At 45.0% G+C, this 26,591-nt stretch overlaps 1 protein-coding gene across 1 annotated transcript; it reads right to left on the reverse strand.

Annotated features, from left to right (window-relative positions):
* Nucleotides 1–358: 358 nt before the first annotated feature.
* asah2 (N-acylsphingosine amidohydrolase 2) lies at nucleotides 359–25,624 on the reverse strand (the record flags this gene model as incomplete). The annotated part of the gene is given in 13 exon segments (XM_039784020.1): nucleotides 359–440; nucleotides 715–819; nucleotides 1,377–1,435; nucleotides 1,438–1,462; nucleotides 1,738–1,863; nucleotides 3,214–3,334; nucleotides 6,151–6,228; nucleotides 8,065–8,192; nucleotides 9,104–9,280; nucleotides 10,062–10,205; nucleotides 19,930–20,057; nucleotides 21,261–21,395; nucleotides 25,552–25,624. Coding segments are annotated over 12 exon segments (1,303 nt in total), but the record flags the coding sequence as incomplete, so codon positions are not given.
* Between the last annotated feature and the right edge of the window lie 967 nt (nucleotides 25,625–26,591).

A 26,591-nucleotide genomic window follows, 5' to 3' on the forward strand; every position in this document is an offset into this window, starting at 1 on the left:
TTATTGTCAATTATTTTAGATTTATAAAATCATGCCAACAATTATTAATTTAATAGCTTGGTATTCCATGCAAAAAAAGACATATATAAAGGCTTTCGGTCGCCTACATGTTATTTTAGGCCCAGTTTAATATGCAACTTCATTTTATACAATATACTGTATGAAATAGGGGGTCCCTGCTCTGTCTCTCTTTCAGTTAAGGGGTCCTTAGCTTAAAAAACGTTGAAGACCCCTGGTTTATAGCGTTTGAATGGCATAAAATCAGCAGACTGACCGGCCGGTCATGTTATTTTAAATTGATATTTAAAAACAAGTTGTGATGTTTTGAGGAGAAGTTGCAGAGAGACGGTAGAATCACCTTGAGTGAAGTTGAGATCTCCTCCTCCGTCTGTTGTTCCTGCTGCAAAGCTGTGACCCAGAGCTGGTGGACATGTGGTCACCTGACACACACACACACAGACACACAGACACACACACCCACACACACACACACAAACACACACACACACTAATACATATTAATGCACATAATAAACAGACATGAACATACGGAAAAGGAGTCTCAAATCTCACATGTTGCTGCTGCTAAAGGCTCTAACACACCAACCTGACCTGACCTTTGGCAGAAAAGGCAATTGTGTGTGTGTGTGTGTGTGTCTGTGTGTGTGTGTGTGCGTGTGTGTGCGTGTGTGTGTGTGTGTGTGTGGGGCTCACCGTGTGTGTGTCGTTGATCTGAACTGTTACGTCCGTCATGTTGACCCACTGATGAGCCGAGTGAAGGAAGCCGGTCACCTCTTCTACTGCGTTAGCATAAAGCTCCTGCAGGGGGAGCCAACGCACACACACACACACACACACACACAGACATCACAGAGACACACACACACACACACACACACACACACAGACATCACAGAGACACACACACACACACACAGACATCACAGAGACACACACACACACACACACACACACACACACACACAGACATCACAGAGACACACACACAGACACACACACACACATTTTGTCAGTTGTGAAGACAGGATTGGATGATTAACCAAAAACCAGGTCAGTGAGGACACATGTAAATGAAGCAGTCATAATAATAATAATGAGACGGTGTGTGTGTGTGTGTGTGTGTGTGTGTGTGTGTGTGTTATTGTGTGTTGTTGTTGTGTGTGTGTGTGTGTGTGTTGATATTGGTCCTTTACTGTAGATGTTGTTAATAATAATAATAATAATAATAATAATAATAATAATAATAATAATAATAATAATAATGAGGTGTGTGTTTGTGTGTGTGTGTGTGTGTGTGTGTGTGTGTGTGTGTGTGTGTGTGTGTGTGTGTGTGTGTGTGTGAGACAGTATGTTACCTTGGCTTTACTGTAGATGTTGTGTCCGATGATTCTCGTGCTGTCGAACATGTCGTCTCCGGTCCAAACGCCTTACACATCTTAGTCTGACAGACACACACCCTTCCTGTTTACTGGGTGTTAGTGTGTGTGTGTGTGTCTCTGTCTCTGTTTATCTTTGTGTGTCTGTGTGTGTGTGTGTGTGTGTTTGTGTCTGTGTGTGTCTGTGTGTGTGTCTGTGTGTGTGTGTCTTTGTGTGTGTGTGTGTCTGTGTGTGTGTGTCTGTGTGTGTGTGTGTGTGTCTTTGTGTGTGTGTGTGTCTTTGTCTGTGTGTGTGTGTGTGTCTTTGTGTGTGTGTGTGTCTTTGTGCGTGTGTGTTTACCCCTCCGACAGGACAGGAGCTGTTCAGGTAGTCACAGGGCAGTCCGGTGTTTGCACAGCGAGGCCCTTTAGTGTTCGGACTGACGTCACCAAGGTTACTGGAGGAAAAGCCAGCAACGAAGTCTCCCTGAAAACACACACATACACACACACACACACACACACACACACACACACACACAGACAATGGCAAGGCCACTCAAGACGTTGCTTGTGATTCCACCAGCTCTCCGCTCCGCTAATAAATACACGCCAAGTCTAGTTTTGATGGCGCACGCAACACAATTTTGCAGATTTGTCGAGTTTGAGACTCCGAAATCCCCCCCCTAGAACCAGAGAGTTTGCATATTCAGTCTGTGAAAGAGGCTGTTGTGTGGTAGCCTGCTTTTAAAAATGTAATCATTGTTACGCTTGATTTGCTACGATAAGCTAAGGAACATTTTTAGAGCATTTCGTCGACCAAACTGTAAGTGAGAAGACTGAGGTCCTATTTTACCGACCTAAGGTCACGGTGTGGAGCGCCTGGTGCAGGTGTGTTTAGGGCGAGTCCAAATTCACTTTTACTAGTTTGACGGTGGAAAAAAGTGTCCGTGCGCCGGGCGCCTGGTTCTAAAGGGTTGTTCTTAGTGTCTTCATTAATCAGAGGTGTGTTTTGGGCGTAACATGCGATCAACCAATCAGAGATCATCTCCCATTCATCAACCAATCAGAGATCAGCTCCCATTCCCTTTAAAAGCCAGGCACGTTTACTCAACCAATCAGAGATCATCTCCCATTCCCTTTAAAAGCCAGGCGCGTTTGGGCCTTGGATCATTGCTGTTATGATGGAGGATTTACACCAGAATATTTTTATTTGTAATCTTCTGCATGTGTGTGCTGCTGTGTGTATGTGTGTGTGCTGCTGTGTGTGTGTGTGTGTGTGTGTGTGTGTGTGCTGCTGTGTGTCCCTGTGTGTGTAACAAGCATAGTGTGCACACGCTGTGCACGAGCCTAGGAGCATTGTACTAATGCTCTGTTAAAATAACAATGAAATGCTGCGTTATTGACTTTAGACCAGGTTGTTGTTGGTCAATGGCGCGATCACGTCCCACGCCCAGAATGCACCTGAACACACCTCCCTGTAAGACCAGCACGCCCAGAATGCACCTGAACACACCTCCCTGTAAGACCACCCATGGGCCACAGATGGGTGCAGGTGCATTTGCTATTTAATCAACGTGGGCGCTGGACAGGAAACCGACCACTGCGTCGGTCTTAAACTAGCAAAGACCCCTGGGACGGGCTTTGCACTGCGCTGCGCCGGGTGCGAGATAGGACCCATAATGAGAAATGCAACAATGCAGTCGGTGAAATAAAAGCATGTGAATAAACTCTACATGTCTGGCTCTTGATGGGATTCTCTGAGTCCTTAGTGAAACTGAGTTTGACTCCCCTGTTATAAATAAATGAAATGCGGTGAACTCTTTGGTCCTGTTACCTGTCCAGGTAGCTGTCCGCGGTTCTTGTCCTGCTCCAGCAGGTAGGAGGCGTAGCCCATGTTGTCGCTGCTCACCATGCGGTTGGTGAGGTTCATGCTGACGGCGTGGACGGCGAACCAGCTGTCGGGAAGAGACGGAGTCATACAGACAGTCAGACCAATGGGAGGTAAGACTTTACTCATTTTAAATTAAATAGCTGGAACAGTGACTATGTTCACATGACCAGAATATTTCACTACTATTCAGAATATTATATAATATATATATATAATATTCAGAATTTGATGCAGGTCATGTAACTGGCTAGCCGGACAAGCCAGCCCCACATCTTCCTTTTTTAAGAATGACTTCAGTGTCGTTCCTTGTTCTTTTCTCAAAGAAAAGCTTAACTCAAGCCTTCCAGAAGACCGCTGTTCAACAGCAGCAGCAGCAGCCATAAGCCCCGCCCACCCACTCTATACACGATGTGATTGGCCTGACCAGAGTTTGTTTTTTCCAGCTCGCAAGCCAACAGGGAGTTGCTAGACCTCCCTTGCTGCAAATTACATTTGCTGCCGCTAGGGTGCATCTAGATTTCTAGACTAGTAACTGTCATATTCTGTTTGGATATTCTTTAAAAAAGCCTTTTTCCAAATATAGCATTTCTGATAAAGAGAAAGTGTGATATACCAGTAGTATTAGGGTTTTAGAAAAAGCATTCTCTGGACATACATATATATACAGCGCATTCAGAATCTGCATTTTAATTCATTTTGACCGAAGTTTGTGGCAGTTTACAGCCAACATTTTGCATGGCTATGGTAGAGATACATGGCTATGGTAGAGATGCAGGGCTATGGTAGAGATACAGGGCTATGGTAGAGGTGCATGGCTATGGTAGAGGTGCATGGCTATGGTAGAGATGCAGGGCTATGGTAGAGATACGGGCTATGGTAGAGGTGCATGGCTATGGTAGAGATGCAGGGCTATGGTAGAGATACAGGGCTATGGTAGAGGTGCATGGCTATGGTAGAGGTGCATGGCTATGGTAGAGATGCATGGCTAGGGTAGAGGTGCATGGCTGTGGTAGAGGTGCATGGCTATGGTAGAGATGCATGGCTATGGTAGAGATGCATGGCTATGGTAGAGATGCATGGCTATGATATAGATGCATGGCTATGGTAGAGGTGCATGGCTATGGTAGAGATGCATTGCTATGGTAGAGATGCATGGCTATGGTAGAGATGCATGGCTGTGGTAGAGGTGCATGGCTGTGGTAGAGGTGCATGGCTATGGTAGAGATGCATTGCTATGGTAGAGATGCATGGCTATGATATAGATGCATGGCTATGGTAGAGGTGCATGGCTATGGTAGAGATGCATGGCTATGGTAGAGATGCATGGCTGTGGTAGAGGTGCATGGCTGTGGTAGAGGTGCATGGCTGTGGTAGAGGTGCATGGCTATGGTAGAGATGCATGGCTATGGTAGAGATGCATGGCTATGGTAGAGATGCAGGGCCATGGTAGAGATGCATGGCTGTGGTAGAGGTGCATGGCTGTGGTAGAGGTGCATGGCTATGGTAGAGATGCATGGCTATGGTAGAGATGCAGGGCTATGGTAGAGATGCATGGCTGTGGTAGAGGTGCATGGCTGTGGTAGAGGTGCATGGCTGTGGTAGAGGTGCATGGCTGTGGTAGAGGTGCATGGCTGTGGTAGAGATGCAGGGCTATGGTAGAGATGCAGGACTGTGGTAGAGATGCAGGGCTATGGTAGAGATGCAGGACTGTGGTAGAGATGCAGGGCTATGGTAGAGATGCAGGACTATGGTAGAGATGCAGGGCTATGGTAGAGGTGCATGGCTGTGGTAGAGATGCAGGGCTATGGTAGAGATGCATGGCTGTGGTAGAGGTGCATGGCTGTGGTAGAGGTGCAGGGCTATGGTAGAGATGCAGGGCTATGGTAGAGATGCAGGGCTATGGTAGAGATGCATGGCTGTGGTAGAGATGCAGGGCTATGGTAGAGATGCGGGCTATGGTAGAGATGCAGGGCTATGGTAGAGATGCAGGACATGGTAGAGATGCGGGCTATGGTAGAGGTGCATGGCTGTGGTAGAGATGCAGGGCTATGGTAGAGATGCATGGCTGTGGTAGAGGTGCATGGCTGTGGTAGAGGTGCAGGGCTATGGTAGAGATGCAGGGCTATGGTAGAGATGCAGGACTGTGGTAGAGATGCAGGGCTATGGTAGAGATGCAGGACTGTGGTAGAGATGCAGGGCTATGGTAGAGGTGCATGGCTGTGGTAGAGATGCAGGGCTATGGTAGAGGTGCATGGCGGAGAGACAGAGCTGATCGTAAGCCATAAACAGGCGAGAGGCTGTAAACTGTCACAAACTGCAGTAAAAACCCAGATTGAGACACAGGCTGCATCTCATGTCCCTTATTTGATTCCTCCTCAGGGAAGGCCGTCTCAAAGCTCTTATTTCTGCCCGAGGACCAAGCATTGAGGAGCAAGGAGCAAGCATTGAGGAGGGATCATCGAGGAGCTATGGACCTTTTTCACAGCAGACATGTTGACTTGTAATAGTATGAAGAGCACAGCTGAAACTGATAACCTTAACAATTGTTCAGTTCCATCAAGTGTCCCAGTAAGATATTTCAGTGAGTCAGCATGCACAATACCAGGACCTCTCCTAAGTGGAATGCAGCCATCATTAATGGTTTTGAACACACCTGTGCTGTTCCTACTATGACATGTCAACATGTCTGCCATGAAAAAGGTCTATAGGCGAGGATACAGAGAGCAGCCTTCCTGGAAGCCGTGCAACGCTGTATACATGTCCAAAGAATGCTAAGACCTAAATAATACCATCATATCACACACGTGGTGGACAAAGGTGGAATATCATGTGCATGTAAACACATTCACTGTTTTGTTGTTAAGGAGTGTGTGTTCTTACCTGAGCATACCGATCCCGTCTCCGTCCAGACCCGTGAACTTCAGCACCAACACTTGTTTATCTGTGTTCCACTTATACCTGATGGGATCAAAACAACAGCTCTCTTTAAGGCTCTCTTTACACGTCCAAAGGAAAGTTTAGGAATACATTTTCTCCCTTACATACAAACAAAATTGAAGGTACCTTATCATGCCCATTTTACTTTTGTTTTATTTAATTTAACTTGTAACGTTAAAAGTCCCATGACATGGTGCTCTTTGGATGCTTTTATATAGACCTTAGTGGTCCCCAATACTGTATCTGAAGTCTCTTTTATATAGACCTTAGTGGTCCCCAATACTGTATCTGAAGTCTCTTTTATATAGGCCTTAGTGGTCCCCAATACTGTATCTGAAGTCTCTTTTATATAGACCTTAGTGGTCCCCTAATACTGTATCTGAAGTCTCTTTTATATAGGCCTTAGTGGTCCCCAATACTGTATCTGAAGTCTCTTTTATATAGACCTTAGTGGTCCCCAATACTGTATCTGAAGTCTCTTTTATATAGACCTTAGTGGTCCCCTAATTCTGCATCTGAAGTCTCTTTTATATAGACCTTAGTGGTCCCCTAATACTGTATCTGAAGTCTCTTTTATATAGACCTTAGTGGTCCCCTAATACTGTATCTGAAGTCTCTTTTATATAGACCTTAGTGGTCCCCTAATACTGTATCTGAAGTCTCTTTTATATAGACCTTAGTGGTCCCCTAATTCTGCATCTGAAGTTTCTTTTATATATCAATCAATCAATCAATCAATCAATTTATTTATATATAGCACGCTTAAAAACAACCATGGTTGACCAAGGTGCTTCACAGGTTAAAACAACAACAACAAATTACTGCTCATACATTTTATACAACAATAAAACATGTGTAATATACAGTATACGAGGTATAGTGAAATTAAAATAAAATTAAAATTACCAGGAAATAACAAACCTAACTCGAAGGAAAAGTCAAAGAAAAGTAATGAGTTTTTAATATAGACCTTAGTGGTCCCCTAATACTGTATCTGAAGTCTCTTTTATATAGACCTTAGTGGTCCCCTAATACTGTATCTGAAGTCTCTTTTATATAGACCTTAGTGGTCCCCTAATACTGTATCTGAAGTCTCTTTAATATAGACCTTAGTGGTCCCCTAATACTGTATCTGAAGTCTCTTTTATATAGACCTTAGTGGTCCCCTAATACTGTATCTGAAGTCTCTTTTATATAGACCTTAGTGGTACCCTAATACTGTATCTGAAGTCTCTTTTATATAGACCTTAGTGGTCCCCTAATACTGTATCTGAAGTCTCTTTTATATAGACCTTAGTGGTCCCCTAATACTGTATCTGAAGTCTCTTTTATATAGACCTTAGTGGTCCCCTAATACTGTATCTGAAGTCTCTTTTATATAGGCCTTAGTGGTCCCCTAATACTGTATCTGAAGTCTCTTTTATATAGGCCTTAGTGGTCCCCTAATACTGTATCTGAAGTCTCCTTCCCGAAATTCAGCCTTGGTGCAGAATTCCAGCCACTAGAGCCAGTCCCCCAATGAGCTTTCCTTAGGATGTGCCATTTCTGTGTCTGTAGCTAGCTCTCTCTCTCATGTTCTCTGGGCGGGAAAACCAGAGAAAGGGGAGGTAACCTTTCTCCTTATGACCTCATAAGGAGAAGATTCCTGATTGGTCCATCTGAGCTTTCATTTTCTCAAAGGCAGAGCAGGATACCCAGGGCTCGGTTTACACCTATCACCATTTCTAGCCACTGGGGGACCGTAGGCAGGCTGGGGGAATTAATATTAATGTTAAAAAACCTCATAAAGTGAAATTTTCATGCCATGGGTCCTTTAAACAAACGTTCCCGCCTCCTACCCATGTAACAGGTGTGTACCTGTGTCTCTCGTCCTCAGGGTTATTCAGGTAGGAATGAGGACTTCTGTTCAGGCTGCTGCCGTCCAGCTCTCCTCGGCTCCTGTAAATCCTGCCTGGCTTCATGCTACCGTGGGCTATGTCTATGCTCTGGAAACAAGGTTAGACTTTCAGAAACAGTTTATGTTACGATGGGTTATGTACAGAATATACTCTCGAAAAAAGGTTTAATCCGTATCCATTTCCAAACCACCAGACTCCATGTATATAATCAGGACTTTTAGTGTGTATAGAGCCAGCATATTTCCACCAGACTCCATGTAAATAATCAGGACTTTTAGCGTGTATAGAGCCAGCATATCTCCACCAGACTCCATGTAAATAATCAGGACTTTTAGCGTGTATAGAGCCAGCATATCTCCACCAGACTCCATGTAAATAATCAGGACTTTTAGCGTGTATAGAGCCAGCATATCTCCACCAGACTCCATGTAAATAATCAGGACTTTTAGCGTGTATAGAGCCAGCATATCTCCACCAGACTCCATGTAAATAATCAGGACTTTTAGTGTGTATAGAGCCAGCATATCTCCACATGTAAATGGGTGAATTAAGGGTTTATTTCAACCAAACCAGAGTGGTGATTGTTGGAACAGTGGAAAGATGAACCAAGCCGGCTTTTGATAGTTTTATTTAGTTTCTGTCCACTTTGAATGAAGTGTGTTTTACGATGATAAAAGTCCTGATTATTTACATGGAGTCTGGTGGAGTTTGGTGATGGTGATTTCGGGGCTGTTTCATGTTAAACTAAAAGGATCTTACTCTTCAACTAAAAGGTCTATCTCTGTAGGGATCCATCCCATAATGTTGTCAGACACTTAGAATAATAATCTGAGTCTGTCAGCAGCAACAACAGAACTTTTAGTGGACGCTTACTGCTGCTGAACATTACTTACTTTAAGTAAAATGAGAATAGAGGGAATGGAAATGCAAACTTGTGTGTAGCTGTACTGTGTGTAGACCGATCAATAAATTACGCACACCAACACACACACACACACCTTGACGATGCCTTTGACCAGCGGCTCGATAGACGCCTTGATGTAACCTTTGCTGGTGATCATGAACAGTGTGTACTGGAAGTATCCGGCCGGGCCAGAATGAGTGTGAGTCCCACTCAGAACTACGTTATCTTGTCGGTACAGATCCCCATACTTCACCTTCAGCGCCTGCAGAACCTACACACACACACACACACACACACACACACACACACACACACACACACACACACACACATACACACACACACACACACACACACACACACACACACATACACACACACGCACACACACACACACACACACACACAGACACACACACAAACACACACACACACACACAAACACACACACACACACACAGACACAGACACATTATTTGTTTATAGGGCTTGGTATCGCCAATGATTTACCAAATAGATGATGATTCACAAGGTCCCGATTCGATTACATTTCCAATTTGATATTGATATTGAGGATTTACACCATAATATTTTTATTTGTAATTTTATGCATGTGTGTGTGCTGCTGTGCGTCCCTGTGCGCGCGCTGTGCACGAGCCTAGGAGCATTTTCCTAATGCACTGTTAAAATTACAATGAAATGCTGCGTTATTGACTTTAGACCAGGTTTTTGTTTGTTTCTTTGGTTTTTTTTTTTTTAAAACAATAATACGTTAATCCAAAAACATTTTACTACAGATCAGCAGGAGGAAAAGCAACAAAACCTTTTTTTTTTCCAAAAACACCCCCAGCCCTTGTACCCCCCCTTTTTAACAAATGGCACCCATGGGCCACAGATGGGTGCAGGTGCATTTGTTATTTAAACAACGTGGGTGCTGGAAGGAAAACTGACAACTGCGTTGGTCTTAAACTAGCAGAAACACTAACTGTGTCGGGCTTTGCGCTGCGCTGGGTGCAAGATAGGGCCCTGTGTGTGTTTGTGTGTGTGTTCACCTCCAGTCGTAGCCTTTGTGATATCATTCCTACATCTGCGGTGACGAACACGACTCTCCGCCTCCCGTCGTCAATAATGAAGGCTCGGCTGTACAGGCGAGTGTGTATGCCTGCAGCCGTCTGCTCAGGGCTGGCATAACCCATCTGAAAAACACACACACACAGATACATGACCTGGTAGTAGAAAGTCCTCTTTACAAATAGATGGAGAAAAAAAAGCTGTACAATCAACACGTCATCACACCTACATGAAAGACTAGGTTGATTGCCAATGATGCCTCTGGCATTTTTTACTGACACAAAAAGTCTCCTTTAGCATCAGATTTAGACACGCTTGATCGGGACTCTTGGCGTCACTTCTTGGCGCTCTCGGTCTGCACGTACATTTAACTGACATGGCACCAAAACGTCACTTAAACCCAGGTCTATGGCACTTGGAACAAAGGAAAGTTTAAACTGATTGCTTTTTTTACCCAAACTGTATCTCTGCCGAGAAGGGAGAAAAACAAATTCCTCCCAAGATTGGGTGTTCAGAGACGGCTAAGATCGACTGTGCCTTCTGAAAAACTTGTCTGTCGTAGACATCTGTTAAAGAAAGCTGCTGCGTGCCACTTTTACAATGTTTAACAGATGCTTTTTGTTTTGCACTGTAAGGTTCCAGACCAACAATTCAAACGCTTGAAATGGACTCAATAGGCAGAGGTGTCAAGTACCGAAGTACAAATACTTTGTTAACTTACTTAAGTAGAAATTTTTGGTATCTTTACTTACTGGAGTAATTATTTTACAGCAGACTTTTTACGTCTACTTCTTACATTTTAAAAATAGCCTCGTTACTCCTATTTCAGTTCGGCTTGTTTTCATTCCAACTTGGTACACACAAAAAAAAAAACCTATCCAGATAAATTGGTTTGTACACGATCCATCGCATCTGCACAGACTCGGTGCTAATCCGGCACAGGTGCCTTAATGACCATTATCTACCGGACCTAATAGCAACGCGGATTTCGGTGCCTTATTTAGGTGCCACTTAAATGCCTGCGCGTCTCTCTGATGCTCCGAAAACAGACGTTAGAGGCAACTGAAACATCGCCGCACGGGACGCTAGTTAACGCTACACCTGACAGCAGGTATCGTTAGCCTACCGTTAGCTAGCAGCTGGAGTAAACACGGTTAAAATGCTGACAGCTAAACGGTGTAAAAGTGAGTCTGTATTTCACTGGAGAGGATTCTAACACCAGACCTTAACACCTTACTTTACTTTTATACTTTAAGTAGTTTTGAAACCAGTACTTTTACACTTTTACTTGAGTAAAAAGCTTGAGTTGATACTTCAATTTCTACAGAAGTCTTTTCAAACCCTAGTATCTATACTTTTACTTGAGTAATGAATGTGAATACTTTTGACAACTCTGTCAATAGGTAACAAATTAAGCTATCATTGCGCAGGTAATAAAGTCTCTGCAAGCCCTTTATGCAGGTTGGAGTTGTGTTGAGGTCATGGTTCAAGTTTTTGTCATATCAACCTAACTCAGGTAGACATGAAATGGTGCTTTGTATCATTAGCATCAGCTTTCTGGAGATTGTGTGTTTCTTCCTGCAGTTAATACAGATATGTTTAGACAAAAGACACATGTTCATAATCCTCTGGCTGCAGACTGAGAATGTGACAGTTTGATAGTTTCTCAGATTTCAGCAGAGAAGCCATAAAGATTATCAGTGAAAACACACCCAGTCAGACGGGAACTGCCCAGCCTTCAGCTGAAGACTTTGGAGTTTGATTACCTGCAGTTCAAAAGTGTGTTTGTGTGTTTTCCCAAAGTCCTAAGTGAGCTGAATTCCAGGTTATATGCAGTTCTCTTCAGAAATACACCATATATAAGCATGGGAAGTATGTATCTTTAAATGTAAACAGGGTATTTTAAATGGCAAAGTCCTGCCATGTGTCAGTGACATTCTCAGTCAACCCATTTTGAAATCAGAATCAGACCCATACATGCAATCATGAATGACAAAGAATTACACACATCGAGGAAAAAGGGCTGATGTGGCGACGTCTTAAACTCAGTTCAGAGCAAAGATTCACAACGAGACGAGTTGAAACTTGCAGCTACAGTGGTGCTCATAAGTTTATGAACCAATGCTAAAGAAGGGTATGTGATGATGGGGGGGTATGGTGAAGGGTATGTGATGATGTGTTGGTATGGTGAAGGGTATGTGATGATGCGGGGTATGGTGAAGGGTATGTGATGATGGGGGGTATGGTGAAGGGTATGTGATGATGGGGGGTATGGTGAAGGGTATGTGATGATGGGGGCTATGGTGAAGGGTATGTGATGATGGGGGAGTGGGTGAAGGGTATGTGATGATGTGGGGGTATGGTGAAGGGTATGTGATGATGTGTTGGTATGGTGAAGGGTATGTGATGATGTGGGGGTATGGTGAAGGGTTATGTGATGATGGGGGGTATGGTGAAGGCTATGTGATGATGTGGGGGTATGGTGAAGGGTATGTGATGATGTGGGGGTATGGTGAAGGGTATGTGATGATGGGGGTGTGGTGAAGGGTATGTGAGTGTGATGGTGGGGTATGGTAAAGGGTTTATGATGTGGGGGTGGTGAAGGTGTAATGATGTGGGGGTATGGTTGAAGGGGTGTATGTGATGATGGGGGGTATGGTGGGGTATGTGATGATGGGGGTATGGTTGAAGGGTATGTGATGTGTGGGGTTGTATGTATGTGATGATGTTGGGGGTATGGTGAAGGGTATGTGATGATGTGTGGGTATGGTGGAGGCTATGTGATGATGTGGGGGTATGATGAAGGGTATGTGATGATGTGGGGGGTATGGTGAAGGGTATGTGATGATGTGGGGGTATGGTGAAGGCTATGTGATGATGTGGGGGTATGGTGAAGGGTATGTGATGATGGGGGGTATGGTGAAGGGTATGTGATGATGTGGGGGGTATGGTGAGAAGGGTATGTGATGATGTGGGGGTATGGTAGAAGAGGGTATGTGATGATGTGGGGTATTGTGGTGAAGGGTTATGTATGATGTGGTGGGTATAGTGAGGGGTATGTGATGTGTGGGGGTATAGGTGAAGGGTATGTGATGTGTGTGGGTATGGTGAGGCTATGTGATGTGTGGGGGTTATGAGTGAAGGGTATGTGTGATGTAGGGGGTATGGTGAAGGGTTATGTGATGATGTAGGGGGTGTATGGTGAAGACTATGTGATGTGGGGGTATGGTGAAGGGGTATGTGGTGGGGTGGTGTGGTGAAAGGGTATGTGATGATGGGGTTATGGTGGAAGGGTTGTGATGTGTGGGTGGTGAGGGTATGTGTGATGTGGGGTATGGTTGGGGTATGTGTGTGTGGTGGGTATGGTGGCTATGTGATGTGTGGGGTATGATGAAGGGGTTATGTGATGATGTGGGGGTATGTGAAGGGTATGTGATGTGTGGGGGGTAGGTGGGTATGTGATGTGGGGGTATGGTGGGAGGGTATGTGATGATGGGGGGTATGGTGAAGGGTATGTGATGATGGGGTATGGTGGGGGTATGTGATGATGTGGGTTGTGGGTATGTGATGATGTGGGGGTATGGTGGAGGGTGTGTGTGAGTGTGGTGGGTTGGTGGTATGTGTGTGTGGGGGTATGTGGAAGGGTATGTGTGGTGGGGGTATGGTGAAGGGTATGTGATGGTGGGTATGGTGAAGGGGTTATGTGATGTGTGGGGGTATGGTGAAGGGTATGTGATGTGTGGGGGTATGGTGAGAAGGGTATGTGATGATGTGTGGGGGTATGGTGAAGGTATGTGATGTGTGGGTTATGGTGGGTTTGTGATGTGTGTGTTTGGTGGCTATGTGATGATGTGGGTATGATGAAGTGTGGTGATGTGGGGGTATGGTGAGGGGTGTGATGATGTGGGGGTATGGTGAGGGTATGTGTTGTGGGGGTATGGTTGAGGGTATGTGATGTGGGGGTATGGTGAAGGGTTATGTGGTGAGTGTAGGTGAAGGTATGTGATGATGTGGAGGTGAGGGTATGTGATAGTGTGGGGTATGGTGGGTTGATGTGGTGGGTATGGTGAGGGCTATGTGATGATGTGGGGGTATGGTGAAGGGTATGTGGTGATGGGGGTTATGGTGAAGGGTTATGTGATGATGGGGGTATGGTGAGGGTATGTGATGTGTGGGGGTATGGGTAGAAGTTGTGATGATGGGGGTATGGTGGAGGGTATGTGATGATGTGGGGGTATAGGTGAGAGGGTATGTGATGATGTGGGGTATGGTGAGAGGGTATGTGATGATGGGGGTATGGGTAGAAGGGGTATGTGATGGTGGGTATGGTTGAAGGGTATGTGTGATGTAGGGGTTGGTGGAGGGTATGTGATGTGTGGGGTATGGTGGGTGTGATGATGTGGGTGGGTTGGTGAGGTATGTGTGTGTGGGGTATGATGGGAGTATGTGATGATGTGGGGGTATAGGTGAGGTGTGATGTGTAGGGGGTATGGTGAGGGTATGTGATGATGGGGGGTATGGTGGAAGGTGTGATGTGGGGGGTATGGTGAGAAGGGTTGTGATGATGGGAGTGTGGGTGGGATTATGTGTAGGTGTGGGGTATGGTGAGGGGTTGTGATGATGTGGGGTATGGTTGAAGGGTTATGTGATGATGTATATTGGGTATGGTGGAGGGTATGTGATGATGTGGGGGTATGAGGTGAAAGGGTATGTGATGATGTGGGGTATGGGTGGAAGGGTATGTGATGATGTGGGGTATGGTGGAAGGGTTGTGATGATGTGGGGGTATGGTGTGATTATGTGTGTGGGGGTATGGTGAGGGGGTATGTGATGATGTAGGGTTTATGGTGGGAGTATTTGATGATGGGGGGTATGGTGGGAAGGGTATGTGATGATGTGTTGGTATGGTGGGGTTGTGATGATGTGGGGGGTATGTGAGGATTATGTGTGGAGGGTGTATGTGATGTGTGGGGTGTGTGATGGTTGTGTGATGATGTGGGGTATGGGTGAAGGTATGTGATGATGTGGGGGTATGGTGGGGGTATGTGATGATGTGGGTATGGTGGGGTTATGTGATGATGTGTGGGTATGGGTGGAGGCTTGTGATGTGTGGGGTATGGTGGGGTATGTGATGATGTGGGGGTATGGTGAGGGTTGTATGATGGGGGTTATGGTGAAGGGGTTTGTGATGATGTGGGGGGTATGGTGGAGGGTATGTGATGATGTGGGGGGTATGGTGAAGGGTTGTGTGTGGGGGTATATGGTGTGTGTGTGGGGGTTGGTGGTTGTGTGTGTGGGGGTATGGTGAGGGTATGTGATGATGGGGGGTATGGGGGTAGGGTGTGATGTGTGTGGTATGGTGAGAGGGTATGTGATGTGTGTTGGTATGGTGAGGGTATGTGATGATGTAGGGGTATGGTGAAGGGTATGTGATGTGTGGGTATGGTGAAGGTGTGTGTGGGGGTGGGTGGGTGTGTGTGTGGGTATGGTGGGTATGGTGATGTTGGTATGGTGAAGGTATGGTGTAGGTGGGTATGGTGAAGGGTGATGTGTGGGGTATGGTGAGGAATTATGTTGATGTGGGATTATGGTGAGAAGGGTATGTGATGATGTGGGTAGGTGGGTGAGAAGGGTATGTGAGTGATGTAGGGGTATGGTAGAAGGGTGTGTAGTGATGTGGGGGTGTATGGTGGAAGGGTATGTGTGTGTGGGGTATAGGTAGAAGTATTATGTGTGGGTATTATGGGTGGTGTGATGTGGGGGGTATGGTGAAGGGTTATGTGATGATTGTAGTGTATGGTTAGGAGGGTTATGTGATGTGTGGGGTATAGGTAGAAGGTGTGGTGTGGTGGATTATGGTGGAATATGTGGTGTGTGTATGGTGAAGGTTATGTGTGTGTTTATGTGTGAATGCGTTATGTGTGGGTATGGTGAGGTATGTGATGATGTAGGGGTATAGTTAGAAGGGTATGTAGGGTATAGTGAGGGTGTATGTGATGATGGGTTTAGGTGAGGTATGTGATTAGGTTTATGGTGTATGGGAGTGGGTTATGTGAGGGTGGGTGATTATGGGATGGAAGGGTATTGGTGGTGTGGGGGTATGGTTGAGGTGTTTGATGTGTGGGGGTTGTAGTGTATGTGTTAGGGTATAGTGAGGGGTATGTAGGGGTTTGGTGGAAGGGTTGTTAGGTAGTGGGGTTGATATGGGGGGGTTATGGTGATGTGTGGGGGTATGATGAAGGGTGTATGAGTGGTGTGGGAGTGAGGTTGTATGTGTGGGGTATGTGGTGTGGTGGTTGTGGGGGTGGGAGGGTTGTGTGTGGGGTGTAGTGGTGTGTTGTTTTTTTGGTGAAGTTTGTGTGGTGTGGTGTGTGGGGTGGGGGTGTGGGGTTTGTGTGTGTTGTTTGTGTTTTGTATGGGGGGTTGGGGGGGGTGGTGGTGGTGGGTGAGGTGTGGGTGTGTGTGGTTGGGGGATGTTTTGGGTTGGTTGTGGTTTGGTGGAGGGGGGTGGTAGGGTGTGTGGGGGTGTTAGTGGGTGGGGGGGATGGGGTTTGTGGTTGTGTGTGTGGTGTAGTGTGTTTGGTGAGTGGTGGGTGTGTGTTGTGGGGGGGGTGGGGGGGTTGGTTGGTGGGGGGGGGGTGGGGGGTGTTGGGGGTGGGGGTTTTGGGGTGTGGTGTGTTAGGGGTTTGGGTTGGGGTGGTTTGTTGGTTGTTTGTTGGGTTGGTGGTGGTTGTGGGGGGGTTGTGGGTGTGGTGTGGAGGTTGTGTGGGTTTGTTTGGGGGGGTATGGGGGGGTTGTTGTGTGTGTGGGGGGTGGGGATTGGGGTTGTGTTGTGGTGGTGTGGGTTGTGTGGGGGTGTGGTGGGGGGTTGGTATGTGTGTGTGGGGGGTTGGGGAGTTGTGTGTGTGTTTGGGGGGGGGGGAGTTTGTGGGGTTGTGTGTGGTGGGGGGTGTTGGGGGGGTGTGAGGTATGTGTGTGGGGTTTGTTGTGTGGGGGGTAGGTGGGTTGTTGTGGGTATGGTGGGGTGTGTGTTGGTGGGTTTTGTTAGTGTGTTTGTGTGTGGGGGATTGTGTGTGGGGGGTTGTGGGGTTTTGTGTAGGGGATTGTTGTTGTGGGGTAGTGAGGGTTGTGATGATGTGGGGTTTGGGTTGTGTTATGGGGGGTATGTGTGGGGGGGGGGTTGTGATGTGTGGGGTTGGTGAGGTTGTGTTGGTTGGTGGGTTTGTGTGTGGTGTGGTTGTGGTGGGGTTGTGTGTGTGTGGTGGGTGTTGTGTAGGTGTGTGTGGGGGGTGTATGTTATGGGTTGGTTTGTGGTGGTTTGTGTGGGGGTTGTTTTGGGTAGGTTGTGGTGGGGTTTGGTATGTGTGTGGGGGTAAGGTTGTGTGTGTGGGGGGTTGTGTATGTGTGGTGGTTTAAGGTATGTGTGATGTGGGGTATGGTAAGGGTTGGATGTGTGGGGGATGGTGAAGGGTATGTGTGTGGGGTATGTGGTTGTGGTGGTGGGTATGGTGAGGGTTTGATGTGGGGGTTGGTGAAGGGTTGTGATGTGTGGGGGTATGTAGGGTATGTGTGTGTAGGGGTTGGTGGGTTGTGATGTGGGGGTATGGTGAGGGTATGTGATGTGTGGGGGTTGGTGAGGGTTGTGATGATGGGGGTATGGTGGTTTGTGTGTGGGGGTTGGTGAGGGTATGTGTGTGGGGTATGGTGAAGGGTATGTGGTGATGTGGGGGTATGGTGAAGGGTATGTGATGATGGGGGGTATGGTGAAGGGTATGTATGTGTGGGGGTATGGTGAAGGGTATGTGATGTGTGGGGGTATGGTGAAGGGTATGTGATGATGGGGGGTGGTGAAGGGGTATGTGAATGGCGGGGGGTATGGTGAAGGGTGTGTGATGATGGGGGTATGGTGAAGGGTTGTGATGATGGGGTATGGTGAAGGGTATGTGATGATGGGGGGGCCAAGGGAACTTTATCAGGATGCATAGTATCTGGATCCGTGTAATAACTGGCCTTTATAATAACCATCTGCCTGCCTCTATGGGAATCTAACATAGGGTTGGACTGACTTATGCCCCCTGTATTTTAAGGAAGAACATTTATTTATTTACGATACATAAGTCATTCACAAAGAAAATTGGTCTCCTTAAAGGTTGGATTTTTCCTATTTTTTTTTTATTAAGGCATTAAGATCAATTTTAAAAGATGATTTTTTTTAACTTTAGCATGGGTTCATAAACTTATGAGCACCACTGCAGAGATCTGAAAACTGCCAGTTTCCACCAATCTCCATAGAAACCCCTCTCTGTACTTCTGTTCAAACTTTTTTGTAGCTGGATATCATTTGTGTTGTCTTAACATATGAACGAGGATAGTAATAGTGAGATACTTGCTACAGCTGCATTTCTAGTAGAGATGAAACAGAGAAAACAACGTTTAATTTCTCTGATTCTTTGCTTTGTTCTTAGGGTTATGCTGCTCCCTCTCTTCAATCACTCTCTAAGATAAGATAAGATAAGCCTTTATTGTCTCCTAAAGGAGAAATTCATCTTGGGCACTCAAGAGAAACGATATGGACATTGAAACATAATCACACATTATCTCATCCAATGCTTCAATGAACATCTAATAAAACTGACACCATACCCCCCCACCCACCTTTCCCCACAATCCCAGAAGAACCCATAACACATCCTTCCCCGTCGTATTGGACTTCATTTAGATAATGATTGCACATTTCCCGTTAACTCATGCTGTGGTCAATAACCTCAGTATTGCACAATGACCAATTACATTATTACATTACATGTCATTTAGATGACGCTTTTATCCAAAGCGACTTACAACTGCTATATATATCAGAGGTAACACGCCTCTGGAGCAACTAGGGGTTAAATGTCTTGCTCAGGGACACATTGGTTGATGTATCGCAGTGGGAATCGAACCCTGGTCTCCCACACCAAAGGCATGTGTCATATTCACTGCGCCATCACCACCCAACTGTATAATACCATATAAAATATAACATAGCATATATATATATATACTGTATATACACTATATATATTGCACCAGTACCCTATCAGACATTGCACACCTATAACCATAATGGTAAGTACCACAGATATTATTTAGTAGTATTAGTCACACATACCATACATATCACTGCAGCCAACACACACGCACACACACACACACACACACACACACACACACACACGCACACACTGTCACACACACACACACACACACACACACACACACACACACACACACACACACACACACACATCTTATCTCTTATTATTCATTAATTTGATTGAAAGCGGCACAAATGAGAATTTGTACCTTTTAAGCTTGCAGTTTGGTAACTTGTACCTTCTGCCTGTAGAGCATCAGCTCAAACTCACTATACAGGACGTGATTTGGGTCGTGTGTGATTTTGAGACCTTGTTTCCTCACCGCCTCCTCGAAGAGCTCCTGAAGAGGTGTTGGTGGAATTTGGCCAATTATTTTCCCAGCCCTTTTTATCAAGTTTTAGAGATGTGATTTTAATTTAATGGACATGTTACCAAACCATACTAAATACTTATATGTTGTTACCTGCGCAACAAGTACACCTTCAATTGCCGTTGCACCTCTAGCTCGCTCAAATGCTGCTTGTTTATCCTCTGTCCAAAACTCTGCCTCTCTATGTCTCCAATTGAATACCTGGCAGTCGTTATCATCTGTATGTGGACACCTGGGTGTAGCTATTATCTCTAGGTCAAGTTGTTCTCAGAAGAAGTCGTGTGGCAGCAGGCTTTGAAGGCAGAATCAGTATCTGGTGTGTGTGTGTGTTTTGGCACTGACCAGAGGGATTTCAGCTGGAGGCCCGGTGCAGTCGGCTCGGCCCACCCCAATCAGGTAGGGTTTGTGTGGAGTCTCTGGACTTGGAGGAAGGGTCGGCTCCGGACTTGGAGGAAGGGTTGGCTCCGGGCCTGATAGGACAACCGAGAAGGGTAGCTGTTAGTTTTAGAGAGCCGTACCATTATCGTTTTCCGTTATATAGTCTAATTATGAAAACTAACCCAGTGACTTGACACCTGCTGCAGAGAGATAATTCATCACAGTCAATGTGAATTTTCATGGTATGCATTTGGGTATTTATTCGTAAACAACCATAACATACTGGTATTCATCCCACTCCATGTGTCTTATTTGTATATTTGTATTTTTGTATATAATGTTGATATGTGCCTATATGTATATCTCTATTGTACAGTATGTTACTACTACATGTCTATTTGTTGAATGTATAGAGAGTTAACACCCACCGAAGTCAAATTCCTTGTGTATATAAGTATATTTGGCCAATAAATCTCTTTCAGATTCTGATTAGGGGTAGTACATTTTCAGGATAATTGCAAGTGTGTTGCCATTCCCAAAACCACTTTGCTTCAGGAAACAACAAACTGAGGCAGCGAGCTACACGCTTAAAATGTCAAGTTTAGAAGATGTGGACGGTGCAACTAAGCAGACCTGCTTGGTTCTTTCAGGGAATGATTGTAAAGATTTACACAGAATATGTTTAGGGCATTTCCTCTCTAACTGGGTCATTTTGGGACTGATTGGTGGGATTGTTGTGGACAAAGTACACACGGAGATACACTGGTAAGAGCCAATGAGGTTTAGGCATGTATCCAGATAATTTGTAGTCTGGCTATCACCAGACCAAGCTCAATCTTTCATGATTGAACATTAGTCTGGGGAGTCTGCTCTGTATTTTCTCTGCACAAGAGGCGTGACCAATGGGCATAGTTAAAATGACTCTGGGCGCAATTGGATAGTCCTTCAACCAATCAGACCAACTAGCTGGGTGACGTAGCAGCGACAGCGCCATCAATGGGTTACTGCGCTTCGGTGGCCGCCATGTTGAATGTAAACAAAAAGATGCTTGGACGCTTCTCTATCGTCATCGTGTTAAACCCATCAATAGCGCGCCAGGTGGATAAGCCAGTCTGTTATTGGTTCCCGCAAAATTGTTACGGAAGCAGGATAGATAAACGTACAGGTTTCCAGCCTGAGCTGCAGGGAGAAATCACCGGCAGATTGGGCTGGGTTTACCCAGTCTAGATAATTTGATGGTTCTAGATGTAAATATGCGTGTGTGTGTGTGTGTGTGTGTGTGTGTGTGTTCTCACCTGTGTCTGTTTTCCGGGTAGCCATCACTGCGATCAGTGTTACGCTAACAGCCGTCATGAGGGTGAACAGGACGGCCAGCGTCACCTCCAGAACAGAAGCACCACAACACACCTTTTTCCTGCAGGCCATACCGTCTGTCGGCACCGGAGGGAAAACACTGAGTGAGTGGGGAAGACTTTTACATTTTTTCTTTCAATCATCAACACAGAAACTCAGGAGTCTCCTGGATTATGCAACGAGACTATGGTTTATGTTTATGTTGGGATCCCCAGATATCCTACGATCTCTACAAAGCTAACGTTGGCCTAACTTAGCAGGCTGACTAAACAGGAAGTTGTTGTAGCCTAAAAAACACGTGACATCGCTTAGAGTACCTTTAAATTATTTGACCCCAAAGCAGTAACATAGAGACAGAAAAAGTGTCTGTACAGGGTTCAACAATAAGGGTTGCCCGATGGCCCGGGGCAAGGAAAACACCATGTCGGGGAGGTAAATATAACAACCAACTTGCCCATTTGGGCAAGTACAAGCTAAAGCAAAAAAGTGTTTTAAGCGTCCTGGATAAAGGAGTTTTCTTGGGTGGCACTATAGGATGTCAGTGAAACAACTACAGTGTTTTGCGAAATTTGCTGCAAGTTCCAGTCCAAGGCAAATAAAAGTGGATCATATTTTAAAGGAATGTCTTCATTACCTGTAGCCAGGCTGACAGATAGTCACAGCTCTACTGAGCCATCTATTCCTCTAGCTCTGAGTAGTGATGACTTCATGAGCTTCTTTAATGATAAAATTACAACAATTAGAGATAAAATTCATCACCTTTTGCCCTCAACTTCTAACAGTTCACCTTCAAACGCAGGACCGCTAGAAATAACGACTAGTCTCGACATATACTTAGACTGCTTTTATCCTATAGACTTTCAACAATTAATGTTAAAGATATCCTCAGCTAAGCCATCTACCTGTCTCTTAGACCCCATCCCAACGAGACTACTCAAAGAAGCGTTACCCGTGGTTAACACTTCATTACTAGATATGATCAATATGTCTCTATTAACAGGTTATGTACCGCAGTCATTTAAAATAGCTGTGAAAAAACCCGCCCTCGATCCTGAGGTCTTAGCAAACTATAGACCTATATCTAACCTTCCATTTCTATCCAAGATCCTTGAGAAGGTAGTTGCTAATCAGTTATGTGATTTTCTACATAGCAATAGTGTATTTGATGACTTTAAATCAGGATTTAGAAAGCATCATAGCACAGAGACGGCACTGGTGAAAATTACTAACGACCTTTTAACTGCTGCAGACAAAGGTCTTGTCTCCATACTTGTCTTATTAGATCTTAGTGCTGCATTTGACACTATTGACCATACCATCCTGTTACAGAGATTGAAACACTTAGTTGGCATTAAAGGAATTGCTCTAAGCTGGTTTAAGTCCTATTTCTCTGATCGATCTCAATTTGTTAATGTTAATGATAAATCCTCCAAGTACGCTAAAGTTAGCCATGGCGTTCCTCAAGGCTCAGTGCTTGGACCTATTCTATTCTCCTTATATATGCTTCCTCTTGGCAATATTATTAGGAAACACTCAATTAACTTTTACTGTTATGCGGATGACATACAATTATACTTGTCAATCAAACCAGACAAAACCAGTCAGCTAGCTAAACTTCAAGCGTGCATTAAAGATATAAAATCCTGGATGACCTATAATTTTCTGATGTTAAACTCTAACAAAACTGAAGTTATTTTCCTGGGCCCTAAACACCTCAGAACCTCATTATCTAAAGACATAGCTACTCTGGATGGTATTGCCCTGGCCTCCAGCACTACTGTCAGAAATCTAGGGGTTATTTTTGATCAGGATATATCCTTTAACGCCCATCTAAAACAAACCTCAAGAACAGCCTTTTTTCATCTTCGTAATATTGCCAAAATTAGGAACATCCTGTCTCAAAACAATGCTGAAAAACTAGTCCATGCATTCGTTATTCCAGACTGGACTATTGTAATTCCCTACTGTCAGGTTGCTCAAATAAGTCCCTTAAGACTCTCCAGCTGATCCAGAATGCTGCAGCGCGTGTTCTCACAAGAACTAAGAAAAGAGATCATATTTCACCTGTATTAGCTTCTCTGCACTGGCTTCCTGTAAAATCCAGGATTGAATTTAAAATCCTTCTCCTGACCTACAAAGCTCTAAATGGTCTAGCACCATCATATCTAGAAGAGCTCCTAATACCTTATTGTTCCACTAGAGCACTGCGCTCCCAGAATGCAGAGTTACTGGTGGTACCTAGAGTCTCTAAAAGTAGAATGGGAGCCAGAGCCTTCAGTTATCAGGCTCCTCTCCTATGGAACCAGCTCCCGATCTGGGTTCGGGGGTCAGAAACTGTAATTGCATTTAAGAATGAACTTAAAACTCTCCTATTTGATAAAGCTTATAGTTAGGGAGTGAGGAGTTGCAGTGTCCACCTAACTGGCCCAACAGCTTCTCTTCATAATTGTTAGATTAATAATATATAACAAAGTAGAGGGAGGCAGGCCAGCACAGCCCGATCCGGCAGGGGAGAGTTCCAAGCCCGAAAAAGCTACCTCTCCTTATGACCTGTCTCTCTTAGTTACGCTGTTATAGTTCTAGACTGCCGGGGGACTTCCTTCCTTTGACACACTGAGCTGCTCTCTCCTCTCCCTTTCTATTACTATTTGTGTGCATCCCGTCCCAGAAATGCTTGTTATTAATCCTAGCTTCTGGGGAGTTTACTCCCCGGAGTCCTTATGTTTTTTCCCCCAGCGTATTTCCTTGGAGAACGTTGGCACCAAGATCTTGGTTCCAGCTGTCACCATGGGCCTGCTGCACTCCCTGCTGAGCTCAGCGGTGCCCTGCAATGTCATGCTGCGTCCTGCTGAACCCTTCTGCTTCCTGCTGAACCCTGCTGCTTCCTGCTGAACCCTGTAGCTTCCTGCTACGTCCATCCATGCTCTGCTGGGCCACGCTACATCCTGTAACTCCCTGCAGCGCCCTGATATGACATGAACTACTACGACTACCATTTGAAGTCACTGTTCCATTATTAATGTGACTACTATCTCCACTGTTCATCACATCCCCAACCGGCACCGTCAGACACCGCCTACCAAGAGCCTGGGTCTGTCCGAGGTTTCTTCCCAAGAGGGAGTTTTTCCTCGCCACTGTCGCACTGCTTGCTCTTGAGGGACTTATTGTAATTGTTGGGGCTTTGTAAATTATAGAGTGTGGTCTAGACCTACTCTATCTGTAAAGTGTCTATGATTTGATACTATAAATAAAATTGAATTGAATTGAATTCAGAAAACAGATGCTGGAGTACCATGATAAACTCAAGCAGCATCTTGCTTGAAGGCAGCTAAGAGGACTTTGTCGTTATTTAAAGGTGCATTATGAGTTCCTGCATGGTTTTAGCGCAAGTCTCAAATGGTAGGCATCTCTTCTTGATCCGTTAGCTGCCTGCCCCCTGAATACACTGTGAAAAAGCCCGGTCTCAGGAGACAACACAGGGGTTGTAAACGTCAAACACACACTAGAGGCTCAGGATAGGCCCCAAAATACAACAAACCACATTCAAGCCAATCACCGACTAGATCGTTGGGGGAGGGGGTGGGGGTTAGTGACAGTTAATCTGTTAGTTATGACAGTTACAGGAACATGGGGGAAGGGGTGAGCTTGCTCTGTTTTGTTTTAAATTTACTTGGAACGTCTACAGAAGTGACCATGCAGGAACTCATAGTGCACCTTTAATAACCACTAATAAAAAAAATATAAAATAGGGGCCAGTAAAAATTTACTTTGGCCAAGTATCATTATTTTTGACTTGCCTGACTAAAATTTGTACTTGTGGGCAAGTGAAAAAAACCTTAATGTTGATCCCTGCTGTACAATATACTGTACATATGCTTCTTCAGTGCAGAGACGGTAAACTTAAAGCCATACATCTGTGAAACTGGTCATGCCAGTATTTCTCTTACCCAAATTTAGCCTAACTTTGGTGCGTTATTTAACAAGACATGGATTCCTCACATCATAAATCGATATTGGATCAATCAAATTAGGTGGATTTAAATCGGAAAAAATATTGTTTTAATCCCAGCCTCACGTTTAACGGCCCAGCTACCATACATCACTACATGATAAAAAACAAACTTCATTCAGCTCAAACAGATCTAAAAGTTTGTTCCCACTGAGCCACAGAGAGAACACACAGAGGACCCGAGTTCAGACCTAAAATCAATCAGAATAAGTGATCGAACTCACCTTCAGGGAAGAACGAGTGGTGAAAGTGTGTTTGTGTTGAGTCTGATCTGAGGTTTGTTTACCGGCTCAGATCCACAGTTCAGCTGTTATCTTACTGATAAAATCACTCGAACTCTCCCTCCAAAGTTCACTTATAGATAATAGATGGGTGACTACAGTTGAAACAAATTTTACAAGTAATAATACTGTTTCCATGTTTGTTGACATTATTGGAAATGGATGAATTACTGAACCAGTAGCACGACTATATAATCGAGTTCTCAAGATCCACGGTAATCTTCCAAAGTGGTCTCACCATTGCATTGCACTCACACGCTGTGACTTACCAGAACTACATAAACAGCCACGCTATTGCATTTCATTTTCAGATTCAAAATAGTTCTTCACCAGCACTTGCTGCACTTCTCCCGACACACAATATGAGACCAGTATGCCTCACTAGGTCAGTCTCACAGGCACTCATTCCAGTTCCCCCCAATACAAAAACAACTATGGTCAGAAATCCTTTTTTCATACATACACCAACATTTTTAATGACATTCCCCATCACATCAGAACACTATCATCCATCACATATTTCAAAAAGGCATACAAACTGTTCCTTCTCAACAGTTACACTTGCACACATTGATTGTTCAAATATTGTCCAAGTATTGTTTGCACTGTCTGTACTGTTGTCTTTAGTTGTCTGTATCTGTCCAGTCCATGCTGATGTCCTGTACCAGCCCGGTCTCATGGCAGTTCGTGATGTTGTCACGTTATTGAATCTATTGAGTCGTGGACAGGACACGATAACGTCTGGGTTTTTTTTCGTGTGGTGATTATGAATTTTAAAGCAATGTATTTCAATGGGAAGCACATTTCGTGATCACAGCACGATGACGGTAGCGAGTAGTAGTGATAAGGCGAAAGTCAGGGATGTTGGTCGGGGGGGTGGATGGGTGAAACAACACGGGACTTTCACCCTGGAGACCGGGGATCGCGTTCCACGTGTTGCAGTTCCTTTCCTCGTTATTCTCTTCCTAACCACAACTGTCCCG

Source organism: Perca fluviatilis, chromosome 19, assembly GCF_010015445.1.
Source record: "Perca fluviatilis chromosome 19, GENO_Pfluv_1.0, whole genome shotgun sequence".
Classification (NCBI taxonomy): Eukaryota; Metazoa; Chordata; class Actinopteri; order Perciformes; family Percidae; genus Perca; species Perca fluviatilis.